The 11,000-nt window shown below is 37.6% G+C and overlaps 1 protein-coding gene across 4 annotated transcripts in view; it reads right to left on the bottom strand.

Annotated features, from left to right (window-relative positions):
- Positions 1 to 11,000, bottom strand: part of PKP4 (plakophilin 4) — a 254,066-nt gene that overhangs the window by 167,311 nt on the left and 75,755 nt on the right. For 2 of the 4 annotated variants that reach the window (XM_007446452.1, XM_007446454.1), the window contains exon 2: positions 3,848 to 3,984. In XM_007446452.1, coding sequence (XP_007446514.1) covers positions 3,848 to 3,979 — 132 coding nt within the window. In that variant the 5' untranslated portion in view covers positions 3,980 to 3,984. Of the gene's footprint in view, positions 1 to 3,847; positions 3,985 to 11,000 lie in introns of those variants that run through there. The other 2 variants (XM_007446451.1, XM_007446453.1) reach the window with 1 other exon arrangement.

Here is an 11,000-nt window from a genome sequence, read left to right as displayed (position 1 = left end):
TCCCTACACTTAATTTTCAACTAAGTTGGACAGATGGAAGATGGAATATAAATTTATTTCATATTTACAAAACACCTATGCCATTATTTGACCATCCATATAAAATAAAATTTTTGTTTGCTCCATGCAGAGATCAGATTTAATTTCTAAACCAATAGGATATAGTGCAATTCAAATTGTCTTAAAGACAAGAATGTACAGCTGGGTAACTAGTTTTCTAAGTGCTCTCTGTGAGATTCTCTTACTTAGTAATGTTGCTATGAATGTGGCAACAGATTCCATTATCCTCACAAAACAGCCAGTTGGTGACAAAGTGATCTGATAGTCAGCATTATTTATCTACTCCTTCCTTGAACAATCATTTACTGCAGCTCTAGTATATTCAAGGGCCCAGGCGAGGAGTGGCCTGTAACATGTGTGTGAAGCAACATATAAAACACAGCCCTATCCTTAGGTAGGTTTTTATTACATCATCCAAAGGAGCATATGATAAGAGCCACAGCAGTGGTATAAAGTGCTAAAGAAGATCAGGAGAGAGTTGACTTCAGGCTGGGGTGAACATGGCTTCATGAAAGAGGTAGCACTTGAACAGAAGTAGGTTCCTTCTTTCTATATGCAAAAGAGCAAGGACTTTTTCTATAACTGCACATATAATGCATCTATGTGACTGACATCAATGTGAAAGGTCATCACTTCATAAAAGAGAGAGAATATGAATCTCAGCATTTTGTCAAGAAATAAGGAACAGCTTCCGGCACAGGAGGATCCTAGGGAAAGTGTGGCCCAGTAGAGGAAGATTTCATTGTTCCTATGACATTCTAAATCCAATATCAGATATTAACAGACTAATGATTTGTTAACAGGACTGCTACTGGTCACTTCCCTTCCCTACTACTTACAATGAATTACCCAGGGGGAATTCATGTGAGGTATTTTAGTGGCTTGGATATAATTTACAAGAAGAACACAGACTCCTCCTCTCAAAATTCAATTGCACGTTGAAATATATTACTTTCCACTTCTTTAACCAAGTGTCTTGACATTATGTTTGGGGTTGTACTGCATTAGCATGCTAATAAAATTTATTTTCACATGCTCCATTTCTTATAATAAATACATAAAGCTGTTTTAACTGGTGAGACCAGTATGGTGAAGTTTGGAAAGTTTAATGTCATGCAGAAGTAAATACTGTCGCAACATAAACATGGCTCAATATTCAGAAAGTTTTTGTCTTCATAAGTGTCCTGAAGGAAGTGTCACTCAATCCCTGTAGATACATATTTAAAAGTAAAACCACCAGCTTCTCTTAAGGAGGGCATTTTCTTCTTATGCAGGGATGATGATAATAGTAATATTAGCCTTTACTATGAGCATTTACTAAGTGCCAGGCAGTATAAAAATTTTGCACAGGTTAATTTAATGTTTTCAATAACTATTATTATCCTCATTTTATAGATGAGAAACTGAGGCACAGAGAGGTTAATAATTTTCCCAAGATCACACAATAAGTAGTAGAGCCATGATGGGAACCCAGCCACTTCCCCCCTTGCACTAAAGGGGTCTCTGTACCCGAACGAAACATCCTTCCTGAGAGATGGCTGCTACCAAACAAGGTCTGTTCCTTGAGATCAGCAGAGCTGATCCTATCACCTCATGGCTATGAAAATGAGGCACCCTTTTTTTTTTCTCCTATAATTATACATCCCACCCAAGAATATTGCTCTTTTGATACAAAACATGACCAAGGACATAATCTAAAATTAACTATTCCATTTGAGTCTAATGCAACTAAGAATTGATTATTCTGACTAGTATTTTAAAATCAAATATATAAGGTAAATAGTAATTAACTTTCTTATTCCTAGCTAACTTTTCTGTGCTCTCATTTGACAGACAAAAACGAGTGACATATTTCAGGAAAGTCTAAGAAATTTTTACTATGGAGAATTTAGAGTATCTTGCCTGGTACCACAAAAATCCTATGGGAACTAGAGTTAGCTATTTAAAATCAGGCAAACATCTTGGAACAAGAGATAGATATGGTGTCTTGGGTTGAATGATTAAAGCACTGAGTAATGAACACTGACAATCTTAAAAGAAATTAAGAATGAAAACTGTAAATGTATATTAGTGGACTCAAATTCTTAGAACAAGAATAGATGAGTATCTCTTCCCACTAACTAAATAAAGTGGGAGGCATATGGTAATTCTAACAAATAACAAATATCTGTATTTTTTTTTTGGTTACCTCGAGAAACCAGAACCCCTTTTGCTTTCTCCCACAAAACACCCATTCAGAATACTATTCTCTGCCAAAAGATAAAATTTTGAAGTCATCTGAGGCCGTCAAGGAATTACAGGGCAAAAATCATGATAGGTTTCCAATTTTCAACATGCAGGGTTATCTGGTTTCAAGGTACAAACACAAAAGTTCCTGTTGCTGTGCCTACTGAACACAGTTTCTGGTTTTAAGTTAGTTCTGGGCATTTTGATAAATTTACCATCATGTTTCACCAAAACGCAGTATAAGCTAAGAGCCGCAAATAAATCAGAGCCTTTTCATTTTATAGCTCCTTGGGTCAAATCTCAACAACTATGAAGAAAGAGTCCTTTTTCCCCCCCTAAAGGTGACAGAAGCTTAGATAATCTATAGTTTAGTGGAAAACAGAAACAGTACTGACTCTAATTTTCTTGTGTCTTCTCAAATTCCTAGTTTGTGAAATGTTTAAACACTTCAAATTTCTGTGAGGAATGAAAAAATATTTTGACATCTTGCTACTAGGGTAAGTTGTGGAATCACTTTTTTCTTGAAAGTACAGCTCTAATGGCAGACACATCTCCTAGTTCTAGAGCAATCTTTCATACACATACTCAGCTTTAAGTTACAGCAAACAGTAAAATAATGAAGTTTGCAACATGCCTTCATTCTTTGTCATCATTAGTCATTTGAGCTGCTGATACTGATTTTTCAAAAAATAATTCTAGCGTATATTCAACATCTAGCTTGTATCTCTTGAGAAAAAAAGACCAGTCACTTAATCATAAGATTTAAAAAGAGGATTTTACTATTAGATTATCTCCAACAAAATAACCCTCACGGAGGGCATATACTTTTTGTCTGCTTGTTTGTTTTCTGAGGGAGGGGGCAGAAAAGTCTCCCTGGAGCTTTACATCTACACTCACCTTATTAAGCTTTTAAATCTTAAACAATTAAAACCAGTAATCCCAATTCCTCTAAGCCCACCAGATAAAAATCTAATTTAGAAGGCTACTTGGGTTTGAAGGATAAATAGTATTAAGTGCCTTTAAAAAAATCAACATAAACAGGACATTTAAGCAAACTGGCACAGTGTGACAAGTTTTAGAACATTAGCTCACAAAATGAGTATACTCTGATTCAGACAAACACAACAAATAGAGCCTTTTATCCAAATATCACTGAGACAGCCCTATGTAATACCTATGTTAAAACGTTCAACAGATCTAAGGATATCACAGGCCTCAAGTTGCGAGTCCTGACAGAAAAGTCAGTGATGTGAAACACGCGTTATGAAGCTTGGCGTGCATGCACACACTCTGCAAGGTGAGTGAGACAAGAGACACCGATGACCACCGATATTGTCCTTACTTGCAGACGCACAAGTATCCTGCATGTTCCGATTCTGACTGGCACCTGGAGCGGCTCTACCTGCCAGTCATCCCAATGTATTCAGGGATGTAAACACCTTATAATTAGAAAACGTGAAGGCGTCAAGGACGTTAGACAAATTGAAAACACATCCAAAGATTAATTTTTAAAGGCATTGAAGAAATAATTAATTGCAAAGTCTAAAATCAGAGGATGTACCTGCTCCTTCACGGAAGCTAGAATAGTGGTGGCTGTGGTCTCGGGTTCCATGCCTGGGCCAGTGGGGGCAGCTTCCTGGCGGGTCTGTGGTTGCCCCTCCTCCACCAATGAGGCCTGCTCAGGAGCTGGCATTCCTCCTGCAATCAAGCAGGCAAAGGGTTAACACTTTCTCCTCCGCTCCTGGGCAGGAACAGGCAGGGGCTGAGCGTTTGCAGATGGTTCCTAGGAGCTACTAAAGATTCTACACACCACGATCACAACACCACACGGCTAATATCTGATTTCTAAAAGGCAACATCTAGGGCCAAAGTATAGCTCGTACTACCAGATACTAAAAAATAACAACAGAATGAGAATGATAATAATAAACACTGAGAAAATACTTAAAAAACATCATAGTAAAAAATGATGTGAAAAGGGTTAGGGAAGAGGACTCAAAAATATACTGAGGACACTAAGGCTGTCAGATGTTATAAAATCGCTGAATTTTCTAAACAGTTAACCATTAAGTAAATATGATTTTCTTATCACGAACAAAATAATAACACTCTAGATTGCTATACGGGTCAGTTTTCAGAGAAGTGTACGCACAGGAAGACACCTACGAACGCGCAAATGCTTTATGATTATAGAAGAGGCTTATTCAACAGGAGAAAAAGGGGTTAAAACTTATGAAAGGCTTGAAAATAAGCAAAATTCTGCTGTATTTAAAAGAAATGCAAGGCATTAATAACCAGCAATAAAGATAACATTGGTGGAGCATTATAGCTAGCTTGGTTTCCTTAGAGGAATCTGATTATGCAAAGATGACAATGGCTATGGAGCTGGTGTTGAAAGAGAATTTACTTTTCAGGACCATAGCTTGTGACAAAAGAATGGGTTCTTGGCAGGAGATGAGGTGCCTCTCCTAAGATAAACACATACTGAGAGTGGTATGTTTGCCGGGAAACTTACTGATCTGATGTGGACTTTGTATAAATTTGCAAAAGATGTGGAAAAGGTGTAACCTAAAATGTTGTAAATATTTTAATAACTTGTTTACCTGTCAGTCTCTCTGCCTGTTTCCTCAAGAGTAGAGTCTACCATACCATGAGACTGGCCTAGTGCTTGGCATATAAAAATAGATACTCAATGTTTTCCAAATAATTGAATACATGAATGAAGGACTGACTGTCTCTTCCATGTCTCATTACAGTCATTAGACAAATCTGACCAAGTGCTATGATGCTCAGGAGACCTTATTTGTTCAATGCATTACCCTGTGTACTTGTAGATGGACATTTGAGACCATAAATTCTGTTTCTGACATTCCTCTTTTAGCTTTCTCCTAAAAATGACTCTACTGTTGTATTTTGATTTCTTATCAACTTCCACAATGTTCATTTCTGTAGGATGACCTGGGGATTTTTTCCGCATTCCCTCAAATGTCAGTATCTGCTTGCTGTTTACTTCCAAACTCATAATCTATAAGACAGGGGAAGATGAACATATCACCTGAGCCTCCATCTCATTCTTTACTCTCCTGACTTCCACATTAGTGAAGATGGGGTTAGGTTCCAGGTTGCCACCAGTGGTTGCTTTATTCCTACAATATTAGAAATAGACAATGGGTCTGATGAGTTTGAGCATTTTCCCCCAATGGGACTCTCCATGAGGAGTTCTCACGCCAGCTCTAGCAGGTAAATTCTTTTTTTTTTTTTTTAATTAATTTATTTTTATTTATTTACTTTTGGCTGTGTTGGGTCTTTGTTGCTGCATGCGAGCTTTCTCTAGTTGCGGCGAGCGGGGGATAATCTTCATTGCGGTGCGTGGGCTTCTCATTGCGGTGGCTTCTCTTGTTGCGGAGCACAGGCTCCAGGTGTGCGGGCTTCAGTAGTTGTGGCACATGGGCTCAGTAGTTGTGGCTCGTGGGCTCTAGAGCACAGGCTCAGCAGTTGTGGCGCACGGGCTTAGTTGCTCTGCGGCATGTGGGATCTTCCCAGACTAGGGATCAAACTCGTGTCCCCTACATTGCAGGCAGATTCTTAACTACTGTCTAGCAGGTGAATTCTTTATCACCCGTTTCTGTGGGGCTCAAGGCTGGGGTGCAGCCTCATCTGCAAGGAGGAGAGTCTCCTCAAGGACAAGTGAGAGGAGTAAGTGGCTCCAGGATCAAAACCTAAGTGCCTTGAACATGAGCCACCCTTTCCTCACTTACAAAAATGGCTTACTAATTCTTCATACAACACCATGGAATGATTTTTATGGCAATCGTTATTCTTTAGTATGTATGTTGTGTTGAGATATAAAACAGTACACTTAAAATATCATCAACTGGATAAAATAACTGTATTCAACCAGTGCTCATTATGCACAAGATTTAAGGTCTATGAAGAAAAAAGTGCCCCACAAAGATCTTAGCTTTGCATTTAAGGCTAGTAAAGATATGAAAGCACTCTATGCCATTGAAAAACTACACACCTTAAAATAAGCAGGTGGGTTGCAAAGAACAAAAATGTTACTATGTAACAGTGAAACAAATAACGCCAAGAAACAAAAGTTTTAAATATCAAGAGTATACCATGAAATAACCAATGTGTAAGAAAAAGAGAAGCAAAATTTCAGTGAACAAAGAGAAATTGAAAAAGAGAGAAACAGAAACATCACTGGGGAAGTAATTATTCTCTACTAAAAATAGGAGGATCCTTACTGTTTAAAGAAAGATACTAAATTATATTTTTGTAATTATATTACATCACTGTGAGTATACCATACTTAATTTCATACTATTTATTTTTTGATGACTGTCCAGATCTATGACAACAGATGAGCAGTTTCTGAATACCACTTTGCCCATGTAATATGCAGGGTGATAAGGGAATACAGGCATAAAGCAAGGTCACTGACCATTAGTGGCTCATCATCTAGCTGAGGCAGCAAAATATGAATCAGATCAAGGCAAAGTATAGCAAGATACAAGTGATGGAATAACAGTGCTGAAGCTGATAGGAAGAGGTGGTGAAGAGGTTATAAATTTGTACAAGAAACTACTATTCAGCAAGAGAGGAGACTTTCATAGGTAGGTATGATGTTTTTATTCTCAGATTCCTCAAAGACTAGGAGACACTGCAGGCAATCACACCTATGGGATACAGAATGATGACCAGGGTATCCAGGCATAACTGAGGACGCGACACTTCTCTACACCTCATCTCTGGAACAGTCCCCAAATACCATTACCAACATGGGACAGAGGAGGGATGCCATAATACTGACAAGCTATACACCTATTCAAGTATTCTGTTCACTTACTTGTAGTTCTCATGACAGTTTGAGGAGTTGAAGGAATCAAGCTAAGTCTAAAGTCACAGAATATTATTACCTATCTCCATTAGCAAATTAAAAAAAAAAGCAATAGGTACTTATATAGCAAAGAGAGGGTGAGAAATTAGGCCTTGTGCTTCCCTCGATGATCTCAATTTGCCCGAGTTGGGCAATTACATTTTAGGGACCTGAGGAAACTTACAAATAAGTTGCCGAACCATTCTGGCTCTTTGGAGAATCACAGAGAATGGAAGAGGTGCCAGAAAACTGGAAGCAGGAAAATGCCATTGCTGTTTTTGGAAAGAAGAAAGTAGACTCTCTTCACGTTACAAACTAGAGAGCTAGACATAGATCGTGGGTGAGATTCTTACAAGGATTTTATCCAAGAGATGATCTGTGAGAACCAAAAAGGGGCACGCCAAAGAAAAGTCACGTTAAGCTGGTTTAATTTCTCTTTGGCACTGTAACCGTGGAAATGCAGTGTGTCTAGACTCTGGTGAGGCACGTATGGTGCTAGAAGTCCCCTATGGTATAATCAGCATAGAAATGGGGCTGGCACAAGGTCAACTGCTGACTCTGACAATCTGTAAATAGCTGAACAAAATATACCAACCTACAGAGGTTTCTAATGTAATGCCAGAGAGCTCTGATCTTGGCCCAGCCCTAACCAAAAACTTTAGCCATAATGTAAATAATAATATACAAGGCATGTTCAAATTCTTCAGTGAGTAAGAATACTGTATTTACCAGGTGATGAAATTCAAATACAAAAACCACTGCTACACTGCAGTGATGAGCTGCCTCTAATGAGAGGAAAACACCAGGGATAAACGTAGGGTTTTGTATTTTAGTTTAGCTCAGCAGCACACAGGGGAGAAGATTTAGGTACTTCATTCAGACTCAAGAGCAGAATGAGTGAACCATGAGTGAAACAAGTCTGCTGCAAAGCCAAGGTGATGCTATGCTGTATTGATATCAGCATTTAAAGTGATAGGAAGAAGGGGACAAGTGAGTGTACGCCTTTTCTTCAGGTGCCTTGGGACATGTCCAGTTGTGGGTGGCACATTAACAGGAACGAACACAGGTGCATCCATTCAAGAGAGGATGAAAGGGTGAGCAAAGGATTTCAGGAGCAAGAACAAGGACAATGAGCTCAAAGCTTAGCCGAGAACACAGGAGGCACAGCGGATGAAACAGGAAGAGAAAATGTGACCTGAAGAGGAGAAGGACCACGCAGACAAGCGAGAGGCCTGTGAACCTCTTCAGGACTCTGCCAAGTACAAGTAAAGTTAGACGTCTCAGGTTTAGACTTCTGGTCCCAAAAGCTAGACCCAAAACTAATGGTGTTGTAACAAACTTGTATTAACCTAAATTACTACTGTCTTTATACTCTGAAGCAAATTTGGCTAATAGTTACATTTTATTATATTTATATATTAATATTATATCATAAAACTAAAGATTGGAGCCATGAGGGCAAGCTCATGAGGTCTTTCCTTTTGGAGTGAAGAGTCAAATGTCCATAATTTCAAAAACTGATAACCCCAAAGGTGGTACAATTCCCCTCACAAGAGGTCTTTGATCACAGTTCAGATGATCAAGTAGCAGGGATGGTACAGGAGGCATCCTGCACTGGGTGTGTGTTAGAATCAGGAAACAAAGTTCTCTGAATCTTGAGGCTGACACTAGGATATGACGACATCTACATTTTGAATTCATGTGAATGCTCCTCAGGGGTTTGCAGAATGTTGTCTACCATAACACACCTCTGTGTAAAAAGGCACCTGAAGGCCAGGACGCTGTGTTTTCCTGAGAGAGTGATGGGCACTGGAAATCTTAGTGCTGACTGTTTCTGTTCACCTACACAAAAAGCTCAGGAGTCTGTAACCAACTCTTACAACTGTGTTCCCATTTTATCCCAGCCTTTCATTACTAAATTTCCTCTTTGCTCAGGTCTCTATTTTTATCATTCTATTGAACCTTGTGAAACCCTTTTTGGAAAGCTGACTATGAACGGTTATGTGTTTTCACTGCTACATTTATTGAACACAAATAAGCTTTTGTGTGAAACTGTTAGCATAATATTGTGTGTGTGTGTCTTACAGTGAACTCTTACAAATTAACAAGAAATTCTTCTGCTCAAGGATGTAGGCCACATACATTCTAGTGTGATTATCTAAGGCTTTCTTTGCAGGCTGTGGATGTAATATATAGGTATAACCTAAGACTCAATAACTACAATCCCCTTTTACCACAGATAACACGAATCTACAAAATCATCTTCACTAAATTTCTGAGATAGAAGATCAACTAGATACTGGATTTTCCTCTATTTACTCATTTTACTCTCCTAACAGATAATTTTTGGTCCAAGTATAATAAGTATACTTTATTTTGTCTTATCCAGTGAAATAAATTAGACTATGTATTTTTTTCCTACTCTTTTGCATTAGTAATCTGGAGTATAACACACATCTCATGACTTCATTTTGAACACTCAGAAAATGTTATGATGACTGATAACAACCATTTCAAAATTGGTAGGATAAAATAAAGATGTCTAAGAACAAATTAAGACTAATAAAGGACAGAAAATAAGCACAAATATTTAAATTTGATTCAAAGCAATATATTAATAATATAGAATAAAAGTTTGTTAAATAAGCATTAGATGAACAAAATATTATGAGTAAAAATTTTTGAAAATTACTGAGTATCATATGTAGCAAAGATAAGTTTCTTTGCTTTACTTATACTGAAACTGGAACAGATATTACAGAAGAAAAGAATGAAGTACAGGGAATTAGGAATATGCCTCAAAAGTAAAACACCTTCAGTACCATATGGAGTCTATTCTAGAATTCTAAAAAGAATACTAGATACTTTTCACAGTTATAGTTTAAAAATATCTTGGAAATAAGAAGCATTACAAAAATCTGCAACTGTTTAGGAAGCCTAGAGATAGTTACATACTGAACTTCTAATCAAACAGTTCATCCAAAAAATTTCAATTTCCTGGCAAGAATTTATTTAGAAGAGAGCTATATGCCAAACAGCAGAGTAATTCGAGAGAATGGATTAGATATAGGGGTTAATTATTTTGACTTATGGATTTATTATTACAATCAAAAGATCAATGCACGACAACCTCACACAAAAATAAGCAAAAGAGATGAATAGGTCTTTCAGAAAAGAGAAAATCTAGACAGCCGATAGTGAGTTGCTCAACCTCTTTAGTAATTAGAAAAACGCAAATTCATACTACAATGAGATATCAATACAAAACCACCAAAATGGCAATACATTTTATCAGTATCAAATTTTAGCAAAGATGTGGAATGATGGTAAAAATCACAGGCTACTGATGAGTGTGTAAATGGGAACCATAACCTTGGAACGCATTTTGGCATTTATCTAGTTGAGCTGCTGATAACATATATTACACAGCCCAGTAATTCCATTCCTGATTATATAGAGATACTTTTGCACACAAACACCTGGAGAGACATATAAGTACGGTCATGGCAGCACTCTTCATGAAACCCATGAATTGCAAATAACCCAAATGACAATTAACAGTGGAATGAATAAATACATTGTGGTATACTCATGCAATTTATTTCACCTATAGCAATAAAACAAATGAACGACAGCTGTGTAACAAGAGTGACTCACAAGCATAACGTTGAATAAAAGAAGCAAGTCACAAAAGAAACAAACAGTAGAATTCTGCTTACGTAAAGTTTAAAAAATAGGCAAGATAAAACTATGTTTATTAGGGATGCATGCATTGCTACCAAGGAAATGGTTATCACCAAAGTCAGAAGAATGGTTACCTCTTTAGGGAAAG

The sequence above is a fragment of the Lipotes vexillifer genome, unplaced genomic scaffold, assembly GCF_000442215.2.
Source record: "Lipotes vexillifer unplaced genomic scaffold, Lipotes_vexillifer_v1.1 scaffold173, whole genome shotgun sequence".
Taxonomy (NCBI): Eukaryota; Metazoa; Chordata; class Mammalia; order Artiodactyla; family Lipotidae; genus Lipotes; species Lipotes vexillifer.
This window is presented reverse-complemented; position numbering and strand designations above follow the sequence as displayed.